We start from the raw sequence: 24,768 nt of genomic DNA, 5'->3' as shown, positions 1-24,768 counted from the left end.
TTGATTCCACAGGAGCCGATATAGGAAGGTGAGAAAAGGATTTCTCTCTCACGCACAAAGACAGATGCTGGGTCCAAATACATTTGGAATCTTAGCAGCAATTTTATCATGTACAAAATATTTTAAATCGGCAAATTCTGGTGGCAGAGTTAGCAAGGTATAGGAAAGAGGGTTCCTCCTTTTGCTGAAGGAGAGCCTAGCAAGAAATCTGATGTAATTACAACAGACTCATCAGTACAAAGATAACACCTTGCGTTCTGGGAAGCAGCTTCAGGCCCGAATCAGAAACGCAGGCCTTCCTCGGAATCCCAGAGCACCAGACACCCCTCAGCGGCCCTCCTGTTGCTAATGAACATACGATCAAGGCACTTAAAAAGACTTTCCACCCTTCCCTCTGCACGTGGTAGGTTGTTGTCTGACCGAATCTGCTACGGACATGAAATGTTGTGAAAAGACTGGCAGTAAATCAATCACCACAAAGGAAGCCGAGGTGAACATCACAAGGGAGAAAATCCTAAGAGGTCTCTACTTGAAATTCCTGGAACGGAAAGTGTTGCGGAGCACATGAAGGTTTTTCTCGTATGGATGAAAATCACAGGAGTATCTTTGGGCCGGCTTCTGTCGAGAGGCACCCCCTCCACCCCCTGCATCCTGGGGCGTCCACGGCGAAAACCCCACGGTGTGTTCCTGCCCCAGAGAAGAGCAGCGACTACTCCGTGCACGGCCTGCTCTCCTCTGTCATTCCTCGGCTTGGAGTTCTCGGCTGGGAGGCTGCAGCCTGGAGCAGATGCGCTCGTAAAAGAGCAAGTAGGCGCTGGAAGCCAGGACCTCTTGCAAGCTGCTCTTGCGCACCATGTCATCGGAAACCCAGAGCCACTGGCTGCCGGCAGACGGCGGAGTCCGGGAAGACGATGGAGAACGGCGGAAGGTCACAAAGTGCCCTGAGTGCATGTCCCCGTGGTGGACCACAACAGCCATTAAGCGGTACACGTAGATGGGGGAACTACCGGAGGGAAAAGAGAGGCAGAGGCTCATTCCACAACCATCCTCCCCTCTTCTGTTTTGACCTCAGAAGGGAAGCAAGCGGCATGCGCCTCTTTCTGCCTGCAATCGTGGTACAGCAGCCGCAGCTGCCTCTAGAACTGTTCTGGCAGGGAGGTATTTCACCCAAAGTCTCAACCAATGCCCACGTGTTTCATAGACAGGCTCAGCAGCCCATGGGAGATGCAGACAAATAGTATGTTACAGGCTGCTCTGGTCCCCAAGGAAGTCTAGCAGCAGCCCACCCTGTTCTCACTTACCCACAGCCGGGAACAGCCATGTAAGGGAAGCCGATGGAGGGAGGCAGCCACGGAGTGCAGCACGTGCCATTGCTGAGAATGGGTTTGCTGTTCCCTGCTTGTTCCCTGCCTGTTACAAACAAACAAAGAAGCTGATTGTTGATGTCGGAGGGCCCCCCAATATAGGTGAGCAGGCAGGGCTCGTCTCCATGAGTTCCTACCTTGCCCAGGATTTGGCTCTGCCTGCAGACCCTCCCTGGGGCTGGGTTTATGGGTGGGGAAGTGCTGCTTGTACAGGTCCATGATGAGGAACTCGCTGAATTGCACGTGCTCGTTCCGCTTCAGGGGCAAGCCCTGGCTGGACCAACTCAACCGTTGCAGGTGGATGCAGAGACACTGAGGGAGCTAGGTCAAGAGGGAAATGTAGCTGTGGGTGGCAAGACAAGGCATTCCCATGTTCCAATGTAGCTGAAACACAAGCCCAAAGTTTTCCCAAACGGGAACCCCTGGCTGGCTCTTACGACATTCTTGGGCCCACACAGAACCAGTGTCAAATTTCCCAGTGGCTTAAGAAGTCAGCCTGTGACACTGGTTCATCCTCTGCAAGCTACAGGTGGAAGGAAACCCCCTCACAAAGGAAAGCTAGCCTTTCAGGGACAAACGAGAGCTTCATTCTTCACAAAGGACCTGAACCCAAGTCTTCTCAATCTGCCACAGGAAATCCTACCCCTCGTTAGCATTTTCCTATCTTCTAGCGTTTGCTGACATGGAGCGAGGCAGAGGATGGAGTATACAAGCTGCAGCAAGAGAAAGAGAGGGTCCTTTGCCCCTCCAAGTAAACTCACGACAATTCCACCACCCCAATTCTTACCTTTCCTAACTTTAGCTGCTTAACAAAAGTCGTTCTGTGGTGCTCCATAATTTGGAGGCCCTTCGTCCCTTCAGCCTGAATCTTGGGGAAGAGGAGAAAGCAAACAATTTCCAAGGGGGTCAGGTGGGTCCAAGACACGACTCACAAAGACACTATTTTTACACCTGTGTGCAAATTGGTGTGTGAAATGCAGATCACCGCCACGCGATCCCAAGGTACTTGGAAGACCTACTTTGGTACAGTTGTCACATACGACATCCTTGACCGACTCGGAGGAGATGAAGTGGCGAAGACAATGGTCCAGCGTCAAGGGATGGCCCTGCGGACAGCGGGAGGATGTCAAGCAAAGGTCAGGAGCCCGGAAGTTTCGCAAAGCATCGCTGTGGGCCTTCAAGGAAACGGACTTACCCACACGGTGGCCGGGATGCTCAAGGAAAGGCTGTCAAAGGTATCGTACCTGAGGGGACTCTGAAAGAGAAAGGAGCCCTGGATTCCACCAGAACACCTTCCCGCCTCCCAGCAGACAGGCAAGGATAGGGAAGCCCCTCTGTTGCCCTGCCCAAGTCGGACACTTTCACGGCAACTCCTCCATTCTGGTGGATCCCAGAAGACCACACATTTCTACACAGTGGATCCAAAAAGCTGGGCTTCTTTTTCTTACGTACCTGTTGCTTGCAGCGCTTGCAAACCATGTGACTGGTCAGTCTCCCATGGAAAGGATGCTGCCTTTTCCAGCGATTTGGCACAGGATAAAGCGGACCTACAAAATACCGTAACTCATTTGCCATGATGGGTTGTGTAATCAGGCTGCCAATCCTGTTAAAGCTTTTTTTTTTTTACCTTTTGTACGGCAGCATATTTGTTCTTGAGGTATTTCCGGCTCCTAGGTAGGAAAAACAACAAATACAGTGTCCTATGAAAATAAGCCAGAAATATCAAAGACTTTTCATTGTTGGAATCACTTGTCTTGGGAGATTTAAACACGAAAGAAAGATAAAATGCATCCCTGCCCAGCCCCTATGTAGGCTACTGAAAAAATAAATGCCCCAAAGTTCAAGATGGCAAACTCCCAGGCAAGTAGAGGATAGATGATTGGCCTAAACTGTATTTTGGTTTCTGTTCTAATTCTAGTTGTGTACCTTAGCTATTCTTTCACTCACCTCCAGTGAATGCACGTCAAATAAATGTGGAATCTGGCTCTGACTGTCTCGCTCTTCTTCCAGTGAAGAAGTAAGAACATGGAACAGTTCGTGAGCATCCTGGCAAAGGAGAAAATGACAGTGGAGTTTAAAATGCAAGGTCAACAACCGCAGGAAAGGTAACTGCAATAAACAGGGAGAAGACAATTTTTGCTCCTGTTTTTAATATTCCCAATAGCACAGACCAAGACCGTCAATGTGTGGATACCAAGAAGCCTTCTTTCCGATCACTACCTGTTCTTCAAAAGAAGAGATCTGCCAGCGGTATAGCCTTAAAACCTCCAACAAGCAGCTTGCATCCAGGAGGTCGTCCTCCGTTGCCACTTGGCAGGATAAAGCTGAAAGCAATAAATGGCCCAAAGAGTTAATGCGGATACTCTCAGAAAAGCGAACTTATTTCCCTCCCAGTCCTGGAGCCTCTGATTCTAAAAAAAATGCTTTACATTCATGTGCTTTGGAATAGTCTACAGAGTGGGAAATCTTGACACCAACACTGTCAGAACACACTTGCCTGCCCTAACATTGTCAAATGACAGAATTTGCATTTAGTTTTCTACAAATTTCTGATGAAACGTGTCCTCTTGCCATGCCAACGTTCACAGCATCATTTCTAGAACTGTGTTCTACCACTACATCGCTGCTTCTTCCTTCGTTATCATAAAAAGCGCTGCATCTTGTTTGCTAGGTGATCCAATGAACAGAACAAAGAGTCAAAGGTTAAAACACAGGACTTCAGAAAAACGACAGGCACCACACACACACACACACACACACACACACACACACACCCTTGCAAAAGGGATCCCTACCTTTCAGCAAGCGAAGCAAGGTCAGCGAGAGGGACCGCTGGCCACCCTTTTTGCTTTGGCCGGCCGAGTCCTGACCTGTGAATCCTTCCAGCCACTGAATGAGAGAAGGACACGCCGACAGCCCTTGGAGAAGGGAGTTCATGAAGCACACGTTGCCCAGATTGAGCAGCCCAGGCACCAGCCCTGTTGCGGAGAAAAATACAACGAGTTAGCCTTATGGAGCTCAACCTGCTTCCCTTCTTATTCCAACAGAAGAGAATCTCTGGAGCTTGGATGCTGGCTTGCAGTCATTTCAATTCCTAACTGGGTACAGTCCCAGGGGAAGACCCCAGTTGGGCACCCCTCCTACTCACCTTTCCTGCGCCTCCTCCTCTCCGCCATGGGGCCCCAGAGGACGTAGAGTCCGGCGGCCAAGACGGCGGCCACCCCACCGATGACCCCCCAGTTCCTCATCATCCTGGACCTAAGAGGAAAGGAAGGAGACGTGACAGGAGCCCCTCCTGGAGGGCGAGCAACCTCCCCTGCCCCTCGAAGCCTTCAGAGCCGGCGCGCCTTCTGGGAGTTGTAGTCCCTTCCCCTGGGGAAGGCTGGCCATTCCCACCCAGCCCGCAGAGACCCGCTGGGCGCAGAGGGTCATCCCGCCGGCCGCCTCCCTCCATTTCCCCCGCAGGCGCCCAGGGGGACCCGCTCCGCTCGCAGCCGGACCTGGCCGAGCCCCCGGCCCGAAGGAGCCGCCGCAGCACCGCCGTCGCCCGCTCCGTTTCCAGCCGGCCGAAGCGGCTCAGCAGCATCCCCGGCCTGGCTGCGCTCCACGGGCGGAACTGAAGACGCGGGTCCGGGTCGCCGGGGAAGACTTTCTGGCAGGAACGGAAACCGCCTGGTCCAGCTCCTTCCCGGGGGTCTCGTAGCAACGGGGTCTCCCCGCCCCCTCGGTTGCTACTCCCAATGGATCCCTTGCTGCCCCGGGTGCCGCGAAAATTAGGTTCCGCTAGCCGAAACAAAGGTTCCGCGGAGCAGTTTCCATAAAATGTAATAGGAGGAGGACATCTTTTTCCCGTAAGGAGAAGACAGAGAGAGAGCGCAAAAACATCATGATCAACTTTTTTTTTATTGCACCAAAGCAATTTTGAAGCATTGGCTTTAAAGAGGGGAGATTCACTTTTACACGGGAGTAAGCCCTCTTGAGTCCAGAGGGAACTAAGCATCAGGCAATAAAGCTGCACTATTAATAGTTCATCCCAAACACCAACTGAAAGTAAACAATTTAAATACATTTAAGGGGGTCGAAGCAATGAAGGAAAGCAGTTCTGAGACATTTCAAACTCTACCCCATTCTCGAATATATTTAGAATTTAAGGCAACCTTGTCAATTCGCGGACAAAACTTGCAATGAGCTGGAGCAATCCAACAGGAGGACAAAAAAGAAGCAGACACATCCAAAATCCTGGTCAAGATCGTTGTTGCTTCAGGCTCCCTGTGCATTATCTAGTTCCACCTTGACCACCAACGGTGGCTTTCCTGATTCCCTGTGCCTGAAGGTCACTCAGCCCAAGCAAGAGCGACCCACTCAAAAGCGGAGTTGGGAAGTTATCCAAGCCAACTTCTTTGAGACAGATCTAGTGCCCTCAAGCCTCCCAATGTGCCAGAAGGCAGCCTTCCTCACGTTCTGTCTTCCAGATAAGGGAGAGCAACTTCCAGAAACAACCCCCCCACACACACACACACCTGAGAAGCATAAGACTGGGGAGGGGGCCATCAAGCTTTGCATTCTGAGGCAGGTGCATTCATTTCAGATTGAGGATATCACCCATGAGACTGTGATATCATAATTGCATCCATTGTTTACTCCAGGTTATAGCAAAGCACACTTAGTCTAGTCTAACTGGAGGTTCTGGTGCTTCTTCTCCTGATAGGAAACTCAAGATCTTGTCTAACCCTCCTGGTCTTTCCTTCTATTTGCTGTTCCCCGTCTCTTTTCATGCCCGCATTACATGAATTCATCTTTTTGAACTGAATTTAGCTCCTTCTAAAATTCTTTTATTTCAATTTCGTTCATCTCAACCACTCCACCTGCAACAGCCAGCCCTGGAAGTCTACCAGAGTGGCAGGTGAAGAGGCAAAAGATGGAAGCTTCCGCCACTGCTCAGTTGCTCAGCCCCTGGAAAGAAGAGATGCATGGCTTAAATTTCCAGCTCTGGACCCAAGAATTCCTTCCAGCCCAGCAAGAAATCTCTTCTTAGTCATCTCTTGCAGCAAACCCTACAGCTGTAGGAGGAGCTTTAGAGAGCTGGGTCCATCTTGTGGATCTCTTTCACCCCACCGGGGCACCAGTATTAGATTGGGGTGTTTTGCCCCCAAGAACTCTAGGTTTTCCTCTAATAATCCCTGCCTGATGGAAGATTGCCCTGCAGCCAGCAAAGCGAACTGAGAGCAGGCAGCAAGAAAAAGGGGAGGATTTCAAGGCTGCCCCCCTCCCTCCCCCGCTGCTGCTATTACAGAACTCGCCTCCTCCTTCTGGATTTGCATCGCGCAGGCTGGCTGGTTGCAACGGGAGCTGTCCTACTAGGCAACCTCCTGAAATCACCTGCTTCTCCCCACCATGTAAGAGCGATGAGACCTCCAGCCACACCTTTGCAATGGAGGAAGATTTGTTCCAGCTAAGGCAACTGCCGTAAGTAACCCGGGGTGGGGAGAGCGCCCCAGCTCCTTGAGAGGTCTTGCAAAGAACCCTGTTGTGCCTTGCACCGAATTCCTTGCTTGCAAGGTCCCCTTCCCGCCCTCACAGCTGGGACCCTCCAGAGGCCTGGGACTGGAGCGCTCCGATCTTCCCAGCCATCGCTGACGGATGAGAGTTGTAGACCCACCAACTGGAGGGTCCTTGCATGGGGGACCCTGCCCAAAACATCATTTGCTTTCTCCCAGGATCAACACTTCGGCTTTTGTAGGAGATGTTATTTTCTGAAGGGAAATTTCAGAATTTTGACCCAGCCAAAATGTTTGTGATCATGGAAACTGAAGATCTTAGATTTCGGACATGTTTTTCCTTCTCTTCCTGAATGCTGCAAGAATGGGGGTGGCTAGGAATTCCTCTGCTTTTTCCTGCAACTACAGGTTTTGCAGAGAGATCCGAGGAGGAGGATGAAGGCTTTGCAAGATTTGGGATAATATGTGTGGCATTGCTAGGCAGAAAGGTGGGGGGGGGTAGTTTATGCTTCCACCTCAGATACGTGTGGTGAGCAGAGACACCCACACATTTGCAGGAATTTGAATTTCTCCTTGTGACAGTCTGGCTCTGCAAAGAAATAACCTTTTATTTTGCTGACTGTCGGCTGGTGGATCAGGCACAGATCAAATTGCAAGATTCTCTGGGCAAAGGAGCCTTTTACATGTTGGCTTAATTAGCTCCTTTCAGAGCTGCGAGGTGCTTCAGTGCATACAAATGCATCCCACGGAGACAACTCGGGCGCCCGAGAGCTTTGCTAGGCACAGCCTATTTACGCACAGTTCCTCTCCAACATCCGTGGGATGGCTCTGTTTCCTTTTATTCCAGCTCCCTTCAGTTAAGGCTAGCAGGCAAGTGTCTTACTTTCTAAAAGATGCTTTTCATCCCAGAAAGAGAGAGTCTTTAGAAAGCTTCTGTAGTGGGGAGAAAGCAGAGCACCGTTCCTAAAGTCTAACCCTTTCAGGGAACCAGGATCTTGTCCTGCTCAAACCTCTCCTCTCCTCCTCCACACCCCCCAATCTCAAGGTAGAACCAGAAGGGCCTGATTCAGTTCTGAGAATCGGTCCTACCCTTTTCTTCACTCAGGATCCCCTCTGTAGGCCAAGCCAGATTGTGACAGCTGCAGCCCCTTTGCTTGGTGAAATGAGGGAGGTGAGGAGGGCTCCAGTTGTAAGATTTCAGAATGGATAAGGTTGGTGGATTCTTGACTATGCAGGCCGGCCACGGGGGAGGCACAAAATTGATCAGGAAACCCTCAGTGTGGGCTTCCTATGACCAGAGTATTTGGAATTGGTAAGCAATTTAACATGGACTTAATATTTCTGCCTCGTAACTACTCCTCTTTTCTTTGGATAGATTTCATTAAGGTGCATATGGTTTGTGGGACCATTCCCACAAAGCCGTCAAGGTCCTTTAGGTGTGGCAGTCTGGTCAGTGCAGCTTAACATTTCTGGTCAGGGGTCTCCATAAAGCACTTGCCCCCCTTTTCCATTCTGCAAATGGAAGCTCCCTTGTTGCTAAAAGGGGTCTGTCTGTCTGTCAGCTTCTTGCATAATTCATGCTGATGAAATATGAATGGGCAAAGCATGAAGAGCAGCCACGGATGGAAAGCATGAAAGCCCTACAGTCCTTTAGGGGCTCAAGGTTCTGGGTGCGCTCAAAAAGCAGGATGGAATCATTTGTGGCCATGACGATTTCAAATCCAGGCAACAAAACATTGTTTTTTCCTTAGCACTGATGATGTTACCTAGTCAGGTGATGAAACATTGGCAAGAAAATCACCAGGTTCAGAGAGCACCAAAGAGTCCACAGTTCAACCCTGAGCTACAATTGTTCTCTTCCGTTGTAATGCTTATCCTTATTACCTCTGCTTTGTCCCAAGCCAAACCCAAACCCAATAACCTGGTTGTTATCAAATTTCCAAAATACTGATAACTCATTTCTCACCTCATCCATCGAAAAGCTCCCCTAGCTTATGACTTAGCAGTGCAACATAAATTCTGCTTCTTGGTTGAAGAAATATGAAATATTCGCTTTGAGATACTTTTTAATCTCTGAATATCCCCAAAGGAACCACAGCAGGCCCATCGTATTTATGTGTGTCAAATGTATTTATTTAGCCAGCTGGGAGCCAACGTGCCATTGTCTGAGATCTCAAGATATATATTTGCATTCCCAGCACTTACTGACCTTGTAGCTTTTGCAGGATTCATTGCCATCTGCACAGGAAAACAGATTTAGTTTCTGGCAAGCAATCAAAATCCTCCAACATTAAATAGCTTGCATATTTCTTTGACTTCATGAGCTATCACTTCTAAGACGCCCTTTGGCACAACTTCCTTCAAACAAAGATAGAAACTTTCTCTGCAAATCTGACTTCCGGACAAGAATAGACCTTGCTATGACTCCCCAGCAGAAGGCCTCAGCTTATGTCTGGTACCAACAGAGGTGCTAAGCCAGGCGCGCAGATTCTGGTTTCTTCCAACCTCCATGGAATCTCTTCCATTCTTGCTAGAGTTGTCAAGTTCCGTCGGACAGGAGAAAGCACCCGATCCGAAGAGGATGCCGTGTCAGGAGAGCACGAAGTTCAGATTGAGGGTGTCCAGACCGACTTAGAAGCTGTAGAGTTGGAAGATGGAAGCATTGTGCCAAAGGAGTTTGCCAACCCAACTGATGGTGAGTAGATCACTTAGCCCTTGGCCTTGAGAAAAAAAGCAAAGTGGTCATAGGCAGCCCAGTGCATGAAAGCAACCTGGAAATGGGATTGTGACAGGTGAAATCACCTTGTCTCCTGGCATATTTCTCTCCCTTGCAGATACTTTCATGGTGGAAGATGTGGTGGAAGCAATTGGGTTTGGCAAGTTCCAGTGGAAACTCTCCGTTCTGACTGGCTTAGCATGGGCAAGTAGATGGATCTACCAATCTTGATGGGTTCTTGGGAAGTATTAGATCAAAGCAAGGCTGGGTTTTCCTTGACTGGTCCACCTAGATAGGGGGTCTCCAAACTTGGCAACTTTAAGACTTGTGGACTTCAACCCCCTTAGCTGGCTGGGGAATTCTGAGACTTAAGCTTTAAGTTTCTTCATTTTCCACGTTTGGAGACCCCTGACCTAGGCCATGGGGCATGTCGGTTCTGAAGGACCTTGGCAAAGGGTTGATAATATTGTCTCTTTTCACTTCCAGATGGCTGATGCCATGGAAATGATGATTCTGAGCATCTTGGCACCTCAGCTTCATTGTGAGTGGCGATTACCCACCTGGCAGGTTGCGTTGCTCACATCGGTAGGAAAATACCACACAGCTCCTCCTGTATTCTCTAAGGGGTTTCCCCTTGTTGCCGTGGGATGTTAACACAGGGGGAAAAAGCCCCACTATTTTCAGAAAGCAAGTTTAATAAAGCAGGGAGCATGAAAATTCTTGGCAGTGCTAGAAGTAAACTGTAGACATTCCTATGTATGGCAGTGAGAACAGTTATGGCAATGTTTGTTATATCCCATGCATAGAATTACCCTAGTGATTCCCTCCAGGTAATTCCATTCCATGAAGCCATGGGCCCATAGGAGACTATCGATACATTTGAACAAATAAGGGATTGAATTGAATGAGTGATTAAGAATGGTTTGTCATGTTTCTCCTGATAAATGAATTTTACCTACACCCCAGTATGTTGCGTTGATATTTTTGAAGGTGTGGCCAACTTACCTGATCCTTCTACCTTTCTCCTTCTCTTTTACTGTTACCTTCTATCCTTTATTGTCTCTTGTGATTTTTAACACTCCGAGAGGGAGACCATTAGAGCTGGGTGGAGAATACATTCAAACACATCGGTAAATTGTGTTTGTTTACCGTAGACATGGCAAGGGCTTCTGTAAAATTCTTGTGCCGAGAGTCTGTGGGATGTCTCTTTGCTAAGCATCTTGTTCCTTCATCATTAGGAGGTCATCTTCTTAGGAAACCCCCATTTCAGCTGGCACCCAGCAAATCCATTTTCTCCATTCCTTGCAGGTGGTTTTCCTGGGAATGATGTTTAGTTCCACACTGTGGGGAAATATTTCAGACCAATATGGCAGAAAAACCGTAAGTCTCCCACACGCATCTGGGATATTTACTAGTCCCCTTGCATTAAATGCCAAACCCTCATTACTCTGCTTAGCATTCTTCCAGATGTATGAACTACCATCTCAGTCCTCTGCAATCCCATTTGCAGGCTCAGGGATTATCCCCTATATATTCTGCATATTCACCCTGGGGAAAGTTTGGGATTTTCGTCCTGGGAGCAATAAACTTTGCTTTCTTGGTGTTCCTTCCTTCCGCGCAGGGGCTGAAGATCAGCGTGCTGTGGACCTTGTACTACGGAGTCCTTAGTGGATTTGCACCAGTTTACAGCTGGATCTTGGTCCTGAGGGGCTTGGTGGGCTTTGGGATTGGAGGCGTCCCTCAGTCGTAAGTACTATAACCCCACCACCACCACCTTTGTCCAAACATAACCCGGGCTTTGGAGAGTCCTGCTTGAAATAGCTGCCATCTTCCCATGGCTCCCCAATTCTGAATCCATCACCAAATTTATTTATTTATTTATTTATTTGGATTTCTAAACCGCCCCCTCTCCCAAAAAGGGACTCGGGGCGGTGTACAGTCAGATAAAATGCAGATAAAATACATGAATAACAATATAAATAATGTAAAACAATTGAATACTAAACATTTAGGTGGAGGAGATGAGACTGTACAAGAAATAAATATGCTATGAAAACCCTAAAAAACATCCCCAATTAAAATACCCAAACCCAATTAAAATATATCCCCAGGAGGCAAAACTAAGAGAGTGCCAGGCCAGCTGATTGAAACAGGTGAGTCTTTAATTTTTGACGGAAGGAGCGGAGGTCGGTGGTGGTTCTGATGTCTGGGGGGAGGTCATTCCAGAGGGTTGGGCCCATCACAGAGAAGGACCTACTCCTAGGTGTCGCCCGCTGGCATTACCAAACCAGGATAAGGCTGTTTTGAACATTCTGACTGGAGCTTCAATAAAAAAGTCAACAGTTTTCCTGGATAGCGGGACCCATATTGTTGTCACGCTGCAATCTACCTCTTTGATATTTGTATTCTTTCCAGGGTAACATTATACGCAGAATTCCTCCCCATGAAATCCAGAGCGAAGTGCATATTGCTGATTGAGGTGAGTGGGGAAGAGTCAGATTTCAGATGACAGAGAAATCCAAAATGAAAAGCGGAGGAGTAGAGACTGCAGGGTCCATCATCTCTGTCCCGTTTCATTCTTTGTGCCTCCAAAGCTGCCACATTGGTTGGGAGTGTGCCATGTGAGCAAGTCATGCCGAACAGATTTTCCACCAGTGGTGGCCATCAGAAGCCGAGGCAATTAATCTACTTTGCTGACGTGGAACTCATCCATTGGACTAACCCTTCCTTTCCCCCCCTCCTTTCCATGGACAGGTCTTCTGGGCCATCGGGACGGTCTTTGAAGTTCTCCTTGCCGTGTTTGTGATGCCCACCCTTGGCTGGCGTTGGCTGCTCATCCTTTCAGCTCTCCCGCTTATGCTGTTTGCCATCTTGTGTTTTGTACGTATTCTTCCTGGGGTCCCTGGCTGCACATGAGATAACATTCCTTCCTGGGTAGTTAGATGGTCTAAGCCTTAGAGATGCTCCCCCAGCTTCGTGTCCTCAAGAAGTGTCGGATTGCCACCCCACTTGGCTTCCAGCTGGCAGGTTTGACAAGATAGGAGGTTCAGCCTGGGCATCAGGTTGGGGGAAGCTGGGCAACATCTCACGGCCTTCCTTGTCTCCTGCAGTGGCTGCCGGAAAGTGCTCGATACGATGTCTTAACCGGGAACCAAGAAAAGGCCATTGCTACATTGAAAAGGATTGCAACAGAAAATGGCACCCCGATGCCTCTGGGGAAGCTGATTATGTCTAGGCAGGTGAGTTTGGAAGAAGGTCTTCATGACTGTCCCAAATCTTGAGGAGGGAAGGATGGGGACCGGTTTGGTTTGACTATTTTTCAACCTCCCCACCTTTCTCTAAACTGCTGAGAAAACATCCCACCAGCAGTAGATCCAAAGGCCCCAGTAGGGAAAAAACAGGCGCTGCATTTGAACTCAGTGTCACTATAAACAGGGCTTGCGTTTCATACTTGGCAGTTGCTGGCAAACTTTTTAAAAAGCGTTCCTCGCTCATGCCATGAACCTCAGAGGTTGGTGAGCTGGAATCCTTGCCTGTGTGACTTCCCGGTTCCAGGACTCACCCGAGAGAACCTGGAGCTGCACTTTTGCTCCTGACTTTATGCTGTTGTTGAGACAGCACCGAACATTTGTTTCCAAACAGGAAGATCGAGGGAAAATGAGGGACTTATTCACGCCACAATTCAGACTGACGACCCTTCTGCTGTGGTTTATCTGGTAAGACGGCAATGCTGCCTGGAAATCTGGCTTGACCCTTCATCCCAGGTGGGCTGGTGGCCTACAGGGCATTTGGCTGAAGGGAGTGGAGGTCTGGCCGTTGACAAGCAGCTCCCTTGGGACCCTCCGTCCACCCTAGTAATTTGAGAAATCGTAGGTCTAGGGGCCCCTCAGCACAAATGACCTCATACAGTGCAGTCCTGTGGACGCCCATTCAGACCAACGCTGGAAGGATTTACTGTACACCTGATAAATTGACCAAGACTTTTTAAATAGTAAAAGCCTGAGTGAAGAAACAGGCATGCAGCAGTAAGAAGTCAATAAAGCTTCCTGAAGTTCTCCCAGGTGAGGGTGTGTGTGTGTTACATCAGAGTTTAATAACTTTGCCAAGAGACAGATGAAGAAGAACAGCTGGGGACCATCTCAGAGCAAGTCTCGATTCCTCTGCTGTGAGATGCAACTGGGTGGCGTAGTAGCTCTCTCTTGGGCGCCGATAGCTGTTGTTTTCCACGGCACCGTTGTTGTTCTATGCTCCCTTTTGAGGGCATCTCATTTTCTGAAGGTTTTCCCCTTTGCTCTTCACAGGTTCTCCAACGCTTTTTCTTACTACGGCCTCGTCCTGCTGACCACGGAGCTCTTCCAAGCAGGGGACCTTTGCAGCTGTGAGTCAAACAGAGTGGGGAGAAAATACGCCCGGGATGCCCTCAGGCCAGGCCAAAGGGTTCTTCCGAGGGAAGACATTGGAGTTTCATGGTTGCCCGGCCCCTCAGTGGGGATCTCAGTGGCCATCTATTCTGCCCTCCAGCAGCATCGCCTCTTTATGCTGTTCTTTCCACCAGCTGCCGGTTTTCCATTCTTGGCTGCCTTATTTCTGATTCCCAGCTGATTCTCCAGTCCAGGCCACCATGTTTTAATAGCTGGCTGAGGAATTCTGGGAGTTGAAGTCTTAATGTCGTCAAGTATGGAGGGCCTGGCCTAGAGTTAATCTCTGAAGTTTCCACTAAACTAAGCGGATGCCCCCCCGTCCTGTCCAGCACCAGATTGGGGAAGATTCGTTCAATGGATGTTTCTACCTGGTGCCTCAGTTGAGGTCAAGAAGGACCATTGACAAGATGTCCATTCAGCCAGTGGCCTGCTAGGATGGACAGAAGCCCCCCCCCTCAATGCCTGGAAGGGCTACTTGCATGAGCATTTCCCAGGGGCTGGGGGTTCCCTAAAATCTGTACTGGGTGGGCTGGTCACCCTGTGGGCATCTGGTGGATCAAACTTGGTGATGGTCAAGTGAGGGGGATTCTGCCAACAGTGAGCAAACGAGAACGACTGGGTCTCAGGGCACAAGGTTGGCTATCCAGCAAAGGGTGGGGGCTGAAGACCTCCCTCTCTTCCTCCTTCTCCATCCAAGTGTCCAGCAGGAGGAAAACGGTGAAGGCCAAATGCAGCCTGGCGTGTGAAGTTCTGACGGAAAAGGACTACATCGATCTGCTCTGGACTACCCTCTCCGAGTTCCCAGGTAGACCTTTGGAAGGGGGAAGGGGCGCCCATGGGGGTCTGCAACTGGGGGAGGGGCAAGAGGTGGCACGATACCAGGAGGAGGAGCTTGCGTTGAGTTATTCTGACCCTCCTCTTCGTCCTTTTGGCCCCATGGTGGTTGGGAAGGAAGCGCTGAGATATGAATCCAATGGGTCCCTGGCCCCCCATCGCTTGCCCGATTAAAACTGACAGGTGCTGCCAACATATTTTTAAGATTTATCTGCATTACCCAAGATGCTAAACACAATTTAAGAATAAATATTGGCCTCTGGAATTTTCCTTCAAAGAGAGACGTTGGTTCACCCCGTTTCTATTGAAATGGGGCTTATGGTCTTGAGGCCCCCACTGCGCTCTCCCAGATCACCCCTAAGTCTTTTGAGGAGAGCTTGCCAGGAGAAATGAGAGATCTTCCTTTGACGTTAGGGAAACCATCTAATGTAGTGCTGTCACCCTGGAGACGTGGGCAGTCCATACAAATTCTGTTCTTAGAAAAGGCTCCTGGGGAAGATAAGATGTCCTTTGACCTGACTTGGCCAGCAAGTTCAGAAAAGTTGATAACCCCCCAACCTGGAACCAGTGGCTGGCCAGACGCTCCCGTGGGGAAGTCGACTCCATTTCTCTTGCAACCTGGAAGGCTTCACCCTCGTACCCAGACCCTGGTGGTGGTGGTGGTGGTGAAATGGCCTGAAGGATCCTCTCCTGCTTCTCCTTCTCCTCCAGGGGTTCTTGTGACCTTGTGGGTGATTGACCGGATCGGCCGCAAGAAGACGATGGCGCTCTCCTTCCTGGTCTTTGCCTTCTGCAGCCTCTTGCTCTTCCTCTGTGTTGGAAGGTGAGTCGGGGGATCCAGAGAAGACCCGCCCCATTGAGGTTCCTCCACGGGGCTGCAGGGTCTCTGAAAACAAGCCCCCCTCTCTTGATACAGGAAGGTTCTCACCGTGCTGCTCTTCATCGCCAGGGCTTTTATTTCGGGAGGATTCCAGGCTGCGTATGTTTACACCCCTGAGGTAAGCACCTCTTCTCCAGCTGAGAGCGGTGTTGGAGCTCCCTCGGAAGAGGGTGTGGCCAAGTGACCGCCAGCAACGGCAGCAAGCTAAAGGGTGGGCAGGGAGCCTCAAGGCGGTCATGGCTTTCTCAACAGGTCTACCCAACCGCTACCCGTGCCCTGGGCCTGGGGACATGCAGCGGAGTGGCCAGAGTTGGTGCCCTCATCACACCCTTCATTGCCCAGGTAAAGCAAGGACGCCTCCTAGCAGCAACTCAGGGCTTGACCTTGACCCAGTCCTGTCCTGGGACATCCCAGTGAATCAGGGCTTCTGGAGACTTCTGAAGGGAAACTCTAGCAATACAGTGGCAGAACCTGGATCTTCATGCTAGATTTGCTACAACCCTCTCGGTTGGGAGGTTTGTAGATTTGACCAAGCCTGGAGGGCACTTTTTTGTCCGAATCCTGGCAAGAACCTCATTCTCTGCTGATCATTTTCTACCTCCGTTTCCAGGTGATGCTGGAGTCTTCAGTCTATTTGACGCTGATCGTTTACAGCGGGTGCTGCATCTTGGCAGCTTTGGCCTCCTGCTTGCTTCCCATCGAAACCAGAGGCCGCGGCCTTCAGGAGTCCACCCACAAGGAGTGGGGGCAGGAGATGTTTGGGCGTGGGGTCCCCCAATCGAACTCTGGCTCCCAGGGGTGATTGCCCCACCTGGAGGAAGTCAACACTCCCAACACCCGAGAAGTGCAATATCTCACTACCATCCTTGGCCCAAAGAAGGGATGGTCAATCTGTCCTGGATCCTTTGTTGCTTGCATCTTCACCACCCCCATGTGCAAGGAGAGGCATTCCATCTGGGAGATGAAAGTGTGTTTGTGTGTTTGTGTGCATTGAAGAGGAATGTGATATCACCATGGAAAGATCTAGCCCCAAATTTCTACAACGTTTTTCACGGTGGACATAAACAAGAAGAGAACCAAGTTTTGTTCTGGTTGCCAAGGGAACTTCTCCATCTCACACTAAGCAGTTACCATGCCTTCAAGGACTCCATTCTTCACAGGACATCTCATGTCTTCAACCCTGAGAAGCAAAAGGGGCCACATGTATGTGTACTCACGCCTAGAGTAGCTCAAAGGCGCTTGTGAATTGATCAGCAGCCTTGCACTCTTTCTATCACCCTGAAGTGTCAAGGCCCACAAACCGCTAATTTAGCTGAATCTCCTTGGCAACTGGGATTGTGAAGGTGGACAGGCATTCGGGTAAATGCTGTTCCTCTCACCACTGGAGAGAACTTCCTTGGGTATTGAAGTCAATCCTGCAAAAAAAGGAAATTTGGAAACACGGCATTCGGTTAGGACTGCCCCATTTCCAAAGGAGAGTTGTGCCGCAGGAAATGTCCACCCAGGGGACCCAGGGACTGAAGCGTTTTTCTCAGGAGGCAAGTAGAGGAGGGAGAAGTCTGTAAGTTTAGCAAATGGTGCATGGCGAGGTCATTACAGGAAAAAATCCTCTCTTGAATTTAGCAAAATGGAAGGGAGCAGATTCTGTCAGGTCAAACTAGATCACTTCTTCATGCAACTCATAAGGGTGATGGGTTCATATCCGCGTTCCCCAACAGAGGGGCTTAAGGATGGGCCCATGCCCCAGTGGTGGTCCTCCCCCTCTTCTTTCTGTCAGGAAGAGGACCCTGTTTCTAGGCCTTCCTCCTCCTTTCTCGCTCTCTTCTTCTCCACCATGCCTAGCAGTCCTTGGGTGGCTCAGCTACGGGGGAAAAAAAACAACCTGTGGACTGGGAAGCCTCGGGGAGTATCTAAGGAGGCGGCACTGTCATAGCTACGATGTGTGTTGTGTGCAGGTGTGCCGGAGGCTCATGGGGGCAACTTCTGACATGCTTAGGGCTCAGTGGCTTCTACTAAGATGGTTCCATTGTGCCACCTCTCACGCTTGACCTCTAAAGAGTTCCGTTCTCTTTTGGTGGGTCTGAATGGCTTTCTGGGGCATGGAACCTTTAGCAACTGCTACTTAAAACTGTAGGCAAGTTCTGTTCCTTGTGCAAATCACTTGAACAGATAAACCAGCTCCATGCCGACACAAAAATGATGACGATCAAAAGAGAGGTGGTCTCTTCCAAACCCAATCACAGGCTATTTAAATGGATTAGGTTTTTCCCTGACGATGCAAACCGATTTTGCAAGCTTCCGATTGTTGAGCCTGGAAATCTGCGCTGTCATTTTTTTTTCCCTTTTTGACAATACGTTTTGGCCTCCTCATCTCCGAGGAGCATTTTAATACCAGAAATTCACCAACGTATGTAAGGAAGATAGGGCTCTAAACATACCAAGGTCTGTGGGTGTGTTCATTAAAAAAAAGAAGAAGCAACAATGCCATTTGACACTTGAGTTGTGGTGTTTGGGACTCTTGGTGGGACTCCAGTTCCTTAACTGGCAAAGCTTTGGGGAGAGCTCGCTGTATATGCTGTGTGGAATGGTGTTTCTATTTGTTTGGGGCAGAGTGGTGTTATTTCAGTCTCTGCTATGTTCGGATGTACAGTTTCTAACTGTGACGCGTGACGATTTCTGTATGCTGGGCTTCTTGTACTATATTTTCATCCGTCTCCGTCAATTACACACCATTAGGCAGTGCAATTCCACCCTGGATATTTTATGTTGAATAAACGAGTAGTTTTTCCATAAGGAGGAGGATTATGGCATTCTCACTCCCTCAAAAGTAGGAATTGCGTCCATCCAAAGCAGCCATCAGGCTGAAAACTCACCACGGCTCTAGTACCCTTAGGGGAGTGTCTTCTCGGTTCCTTTTCTGGAAAGTTGCAGCTGGAGCTGCAAAGTCCAGAATGAAGAGCTAGAACCCATGAAAAGCAGCTGGAGATGGACGGAATTCATTGAGATGGACAATCTCATTCTAAGTAATGAGCTTACTGGAGTCACCCTCATATTTTTGTAAGAACTAAAAAAAGAGGTTAGCTAAGAAAGTAATTAAGTAAACATAAATAAAGGCTCAGTCAAACCTGCTTTCAAAGTATTTTGTAAGTTTTAACAGAGGAGAACTCCACTAGAGACCAGAAGCAAAGAGAATATAGATCGAGAAGCAGATGTAGCTGTGACTGGAGAAGAAAAAGTGTTAGAGAAAGTTGTATGAACCCACAGAGCAGGAGGAGGACCGGCCTCTTACTTAGAGAAATAATCCAACATGAACTCTTTTCAGATGATGGCTTGCCCTCTGCTTGAACACATTTGTTCATTGGCTCCCTATGAATAAAACCCAGCAGCCATGTGGAAAGTTTGAGGTTTATCTGTACTTAGACTTGGGAATCCACGCAATTGTTGATCTTACAAATTTTCCATCTGCAGCTTCCCATGTTGTTCCATCAACATTTGGGACATTTTTGTTTTTGTTTTGTACCAAAAACCTAAATCAAGTTGAAAGAAAAGCGGGAACAAATCTTGGAACACCTCACCAGTCCCAAACGGCTGTCTTATTTACTTTGTATACACAGCCAAGGTGGGGGCTCCCGTTATAAATACTCTTAAGGAACCAGACCCCCAAATTTGACAAAATTAGCTCCCCTTTGTAAGACGGAAGGGGGAAAAAGTTAGACCTACACACAGAAGGGTTCCCGACACCTTTGCACTTGTTCAGAGATTTGCCCGAGGTGGCTTGGTCAACTTCTGGCCTTCTAAGATCTTCCCAAAGAGTTTGGCTGCTTCCATGGCGCACCCCCAGTGAATGGTGAGCCCAAACCCTCCGTGGCCATAATTGTGAATCACCTGAAAGAGAAAGGGAACGGGAACTTCAAAGCACAGAAGCCGAAGAGATGCAGGATTCTGAATCTATGATGTCTGCTAGAATCCTTTTCATTCAGAAAAATGGCTACCTCCGATTGGACCGTCCCGTGACGAATGGTCTCGTGTTCCAGCCGGACTGCAGGGCGCGATGGGCGCAAACCGCTCCATTCTTCGACTACCTTGGCTTCCTGGAAGGATTACATTCAGCAGCTTATTCTCAGGCCCCAATGCTTCCGCTGCCACAGGGACTTCCTTCTCTGGCTAGGGAAATGGGGAGAATGCAGGTGTTTCTCACAAGAGCCTTGGCCCATCTCGGATAGGCTGATCTACCTGGAGGCTGGGCATCAACTTGCAGCATCCGTCCCAGATTGTCTTACGGTCCTCTGGGTTGTTCTCTGTACTCCAGTTCCCCAGCTGAAATATACCCCCCAGGGTCACCGTGCGGCTCCTGCAAAGAACAGAGGAAAGAGGAGCAGTCAATCTTGAAGGATTTTAAATCAGGACCTGGCCCCCTCCCACCCCGGTCTCTCATCCTCCAGGTGGGTTAGGTTGCAGCTCTCCTCCTGCATGGTGATCCTGCATGCATCCTGAGCCACCGCGGTCCAGTCCCAGCCCCTGGAAGCCACCAAGTGAGAGGCAGCTGGGGGTCAACTGCGTTCCCTTCTCACAGAAGGATACCAGCAGAAGAGGGTGGGAACCTCCCTTCAATCTTAAGAATACCGGATTATCGGATTCCAATAGAAGGAGAAGACCTGATCCCAGGAGATGCAGCTGGAATGTCTCTTGACGTCCCACTTAGTTGGATCCACCTTGATCATTCTGCCACGCTCCACTGCCTTTTCCTTACCCGGGGATGATGTAGGGCTCCCTGTAGATCCCAGCGTCAATGTCATGGGTGATGATGAAATGCTTCACCCAGGGGGCCTCAACCTAGAGATCCAGGATAAGCAGGAAGGTCAGGAAGGAGCCAGATGGGGAGCTGGTGCAGAAACAATTCCTCTGCTTTCTCCTGGCCTCTTGTGACAAGCAGCTGGTCACCAAGAAGGTTATATCTATTTATTTAAACAACTGCCCATCTCTGTCCAGCAAACAACACCCACCTCTCCCTCCCTGCTTGTCTCTAGAGGGCCTTCTGTGAAGGTTGAGACCGGCCTTCCTCAGCGTCCAAGTGTGCTGTCCCACTACTAGGCCAAGTCACAGCGTCCCTCCACCGGCGCTGTCGACCCAACTCCCCCAGGCCTCACCTTGATGATCTGTCCTCGGCCTGGACGCAGCTCAGGGTCAGTCTGTAGCTCTCCGGCACGAATCCCAGTACAATTGACCACCACTTCCACCCCTTCAGCGGTCAGCTAACCGAAGAGAGTAAGTGGATTCATTCTCCAACTTGTTTTGGAGGAATACAAGACCCCTCCCCCTGTCTGTCCAGAGTGGTGTTTCCCAAACTGAGGTCCACGCATCTTGAAGTTGGCCAAGCTGAGAAACACTGGCCTAGAGTGACCTTCTCAACTTGGTGCCCTCCGGGTGTTCGGGATTTCAATTTCCACCCTTCTGGGCCAGCTCTACATCCATCCCAACTCACCTCCTGGAAGGACTTGATTTTCCGATGGAAGAATTGGACCTTCCGTGAGGTCAACCTTTGGAGAGCAATGGAGGGTTGTCAGAATGAGAATTCGACATACATGCCTGTTGGCTCTGGGGTTTTGGGACTAAATGGGACAGCAGGGCTTGAAGGCAACTGTTCTTCCTTTTCTCCATCCACACAACTAGTTTCTTCACAATATTAGCATCTCTGACTAGGGAAGTTGAGGTTAGCCAGTCATTATTAGCTGAATGACAAGGGTTCCAATTTGTCTTTCAAGGCCACCACGTGGACTAAAGATTTAATCCAAGGCCCCAACCAGCTTTCCCAGCCAACCACTGGGACTTTTACACTATGAGAGTAAAATCCATACTACCGTATGTTTCAGAGTATAAGACTGACCTTTTTTCCTCCCAAAAGAGGGTAAAAATCATGGTGCATCTTATACTCCGGTGCGTCTTACAGTCCGAAAAATATGGTACCTAAAACTCAGAGAGCTCCAAAGGTAGACAGCAAGAAAAAGGAAACTCATACGTACTGGTTGGTAAGCCAAGTGAGATAGATTTTGCCCTCCAAGATCAGGGCCGTGTTGAACCAGCCGAAGCTGAAATTAGGGAAAAAGAAGACCAAAAGAAAAAAAAACAGGGATGCAAATTCTGGGAGTTGAACTCCACCCATCTTCAAACAGCCCAGGTTGAGAAACACAGGTGCCCAGTGCAGGAGGAGAGGCCGCCTAATACCTGTAGCTGGGGAACAGCTCAAGCTCCCTCTGGGACAGTTTCCTGAATCCCAAGACAATATGTTTCCATGATGGATCCTTCAGGGAAAGACACCGAGGTAAGACGAGGGAGAAAAAGAATCTTACACAAATGCAAAATAAGTAAGTCTTGAACCAGAAGTCTTGGCCACGCGCCCCCACCATCAAGAAGTCCCTGACGGCAACACTCCCGAATGTATTTTCCCACCAATTGGAAACCTCTTTGCTCCTTGCATTACAAGGTGGGAAGGAAGAAGGGATCGGAAATCCTCAAAAGCAAAACTCCAGGTGAGTCCCATAACACCAGCCTTCCAAAGAGGAAACAGCTTGCCCTGAGGAAACAGCTCAGGTGCTTTTAAGCCAACCACTTACGGGAACTGGTCGTGTGAAGAGGTTGTATCCAGAGAGCAGAAACAGCCCCATCTCCTTGGCTTCCGGTGAATTAACATGTCGGAGCAGATAATCAAAAGTCTCTTTGTTCCAGATCCTGCAATAGCAAATAAGAGAGGATGAGGCGACTGCCTTCAAATTTGAACTCCAGGACATTGCAAGAGAAAAACTGTTGACAGCTAGAAAAGTTGCAGAAGGGGAATGCCTGAGATGTATCTGGGGCAATGGTTTCAGAGGAGGAACCACGTGTGAAGGTTGGCACAGATTCTCCTCCATCAGCAGATTTTTTTACTAGGACAGAAGGGGGGGGGGGAAACGTACCTTGTTTATGTTTCCCTTCACATTTAACTCACTGAACACTTTACTTTTCACCGAGGAATCCTTGAAAAACAAGGAAGGCTTTGACCCTCTGCCCCTTGAAGATGGATGGACTTCAACTCCCAGAATTCCTTAGCCAGCATGTTCAGGGGGGGGGCTTCAGCCCCTGGTCACCTGAAAGGCGCAGGGGGCCCTCGCAAGGGGAGCTGAGCGCTGGCTCTTACGTTTCCTGGGTGTTTCCTTTGTCATACAGGTAGGGCTGCCAAAGGCCGGCAGCCCCACTGCTGGTGGTGCCGGGGCAGAATTCATCCGCGTAGATCTCCACCTGCAGCGGCTGGTCAACGGAGTGATATCGGTCGTGGATGCAAAGGGCTGTGGACAGACCTATCACCCCAGCTCCAATCACGGCGACACGCATGACCAAGAGTCTGGACGGGGCAAAAAGGGAGACCATCTTGCACCCCCTAAAAACAACAAATCTCAAAGAAAAATATCATTTTTTCTCTCTTCTGGGGGTGCAAAATGGGTCCTGGGCATTTTTTTGCCCCTCGGATGTCTCCAGCCTCCCCGCCCCCTCCCACAACTGCTGCAAATCAGTCCCTCCAATCCCACACTGGTGTCCATGCCAAGCCAGGGGGCAGAATTCTGGGCTGGGGTGATTCCCCCTGGACACAGCCGGTTGCCCACTCCTGCTCTAAGTTTTCAGGGGGAGGAAAACCCCACCCTGCAGTCCCCCTCCCCTTCAATACATGCTCTTTCTGTAACGATTTGCAATAAATGCAAAAGATTGAAACTCTTTTTAAGAGCTGCCAAGCCTCACTTGTGAAAAAAAGCTGGACTTAGACCAATCTCAGCAAAATCTCTCAGTCCGGCAGGCCAGCTCCTCTCTCTCTGCAAAATCTCCAGAGTCTATTTTCTGCAAGACCACAACTCCCAGGTAGCTACATTCCCCCCTCCCCCCAACTGCTTTGTCCTAATTTCATTCTCACAGCCCCAAGGAAGCCAAATGAGAGACGGAATCTTCTCACCGTGGCAATTCACAGGCCCAGGAAAGTCTTCTAACACAAGCTGTTGGCAGGAAGAAAACTGGGAGTGAGTTGATGCATTGGCCAAAGGTCCCTCCAGCAGGGTAACGAGGCCGTAAGGTGGAGCTTAGGTGTCTCCTGTGCCAAAAAACCTTGGGGGGGGGGGGGACAGAGAGAAGCAAGGCATAACTCAGAGGCCCTGGCCAGGCCCACCAGAGGCGGCTTTCCTGATCAGGAGTGACCTCTTGCGTCCAGCACAGGCTCTGCTTCCTTTCGGAACTTCTCTGCACAAAAGTGTCCTCAACGCAAAGTAAAGCGAACTAAGTTCTTACTTAGTCTGCCACCATCCATGGTTGGTCTGATGTGACCGTCGCTGGACTCTCTTTGAGCTGAGATGGACAGGAATGTTCAGAGCTCAGCTAACTTCCTCGGTTTACAACTGCAAGACGAAGAGAAGAATTCTCCTAGAAAGCTCTGATGGGACACCCTAAAAGATGCTCCCCAAACCCAAGTCAGAATTGGCCAGGCCTCCGTATCTAGCAAAGGTTCCTCTCCCCCAGGCCCCCCTACTGGATATCATCTGGTCAATTTTCTTCCACCAATCTTGAATCGATGCTCTCATATCTAGTGAATAATCCCCAATAATTATCTCCGCTGATTATCCCCCCCCACAACTTCTCGTCTGCACCTCATTTACATCTGGGGAAACTCCCCCCAGATCTTCCTTGTGTCTCATTGCTCCAAATAACAGAGGCTCCAATGGCAATCTAGAGCCAGATGTGTTACTGCCCTACTGTGGATTATGGGCACTATTATCCGTCCCTTTCCTTACCCTGCTGAGTGCTCTCCTTCTGGAGATGGGGGCTGCTGGTGAAATTTGCACTCCTCTGCCCCATATTTCTTGCAAGCGCCCTACTGTGCAGCTGTGGGGACAATCCCCACATGGGAGAACTGCAGGGACCCCGCATTTTGCAGTCAAGGATTTAGGGAGCTCTCAGCACCCTGGAAAGGGGGAACCAGTCGCCTGCCTTCTACCTCCACCAAGCATCACTGGGAGGGGGGGGGGGAAAGGACTGAGGGCAT

General features: G+C 49.6%; 3 protein-coding genes across 5 annotated transcripts; 1 reads left to right on the top strand and 2 right to left on the bottom strand.

Moving 5' to 3' along the window:
- Positions 1-29: 29 nt before the first annotated feature.
- On the bottom strand, positions 30-5,016 carry USP30 (ubiquitin specific peptidase 30). Of its 2 annotated transcripts, none has more exons than XM_081966333.1 (13): positions 4,865-5,016; positions 4,513-4,622; positions 4,160-4,342; positions 3,585-3,688; positions 3,291-3,410; positions 2,992-3,034; positions 2,817-2,911; positions 2,560-2,619; positions 2,384-2,470; positions 2,152-2,232; positions 1,502-1,685; positions 1,302-1,410; positions 30-1,003 (listed from the first exon to the last, which is right to left on the bottom strand). In XM_081966333.1, exons 1-13 carry the CDS (start codon positions 4,948-4,950, stop codon positions 739-741), a joined length of 1,527 nt encoding a protein of 508 aa, XP_081822459.1. In that variant the 5' UTR covers positions 4,951-5,016; the 3' UTR covers positions 30-738. The 2 variants fall into 2 exon arrangements, with proteins under 2 accessions (XP_081822459.1, XP_081822460.1); XM_081966334.1 differs by having other exon boundaries at positions 3,312-3,410.
- A 1,672-nt stretch (positions 5,017-6,688) lies between these two features.
- SVOP (SV2 related protein) lies at positions 6,689-18,076 on the top strand. Its single transcript, XM_081966332.1, has 16 exons — positions 6,689-6,830; positions 9,397-9,557; positions 9,697-9,782; positions 10,065-10,163; positions 10,887-10,958; positions 11,200-11,324; positions 11,994-12,057; positions 12,333-12,458; positions 12,689-12,817; positions 13,221-13,294; positions 13,880-13,956; positions 14,697-14,804; positions 15,545-15,656; positions 15,750-15,831; positions 15,966-16,055; positions 16,324-18,076. The coding sequence occupies exons 1-16, from the start codon at positions 6,796-6,798 to the stop codon at positions 16,513-16,515; spliced, it is 1,632 nt and encodes a 543-aa protein (XP_081822458.1). The 5' UTR covers positions 6,689-6,795; the 3' UTR covers positions 16,516-18,076.
- Positions 18,077-19,106: 1,030 nt separating this feature from the next.
- DAO (D-amino acid oxidase) lies at positions 19,107-24,741 on the bottom strand. Of its 2 annotated transcripts, none has more exons than XM_081966344.1 (13): positions 24,518-24,741; positions 24,018-24,124; positions 23,689-23,837; positions 22,885-23,088; positions 22,325-22,439; positions 21,936-22,012; positions 21,734-21,799; positions 21,196-21,250; positions 20,861-20,965; positions 20,464-20,546; positions 19,947-20,064; positions 19,706-19,804; positions 19,107-19,598 (listed from the first exon to the last, which is right to left on the bottom strand). In XM_081966344.1, the coding sequence occupies exons 4-13, from the start codon at positions 23,076-23,078 to the stop codon at positions 19,467-19,469; spliced, it is 1,044 nt and encodes a 347-aa protein (XP_081822470.1). In that variant the 5' UTR covers positions 23,079-23,088; positions 23,689-23,837; positions 24,018-24,124; positions 24,518-24,741; the 3' UTR covers positions 19,107-19,466. The 2 variants fall into 2 exon arrangements, with proteins under 2 accessions (XP_081822470.1, XP_081822469.1); XM_081966343.1 differs by having other exon boundaries at positions 23,689-23,728.
- Positions 24,742-24,768: the final 27 nt, after the last annotated feature.

This window comes from Natrix helvetica (genome assembly GCF_964273705.1).
Source record: "Natrix helvetica genome assembly, chromosome: 14".
Classification (NCBI taxonomy): Eukaryota; Metazoa; Chordata; class Lepidosauria; order Squamata; family Natricidae; genus Natrix; species Natrix helvetica.
Note: the sequence above shows the minus strand (reverse complement) of the source record. Positions and strands in the feature narration are given on the sequence as shown.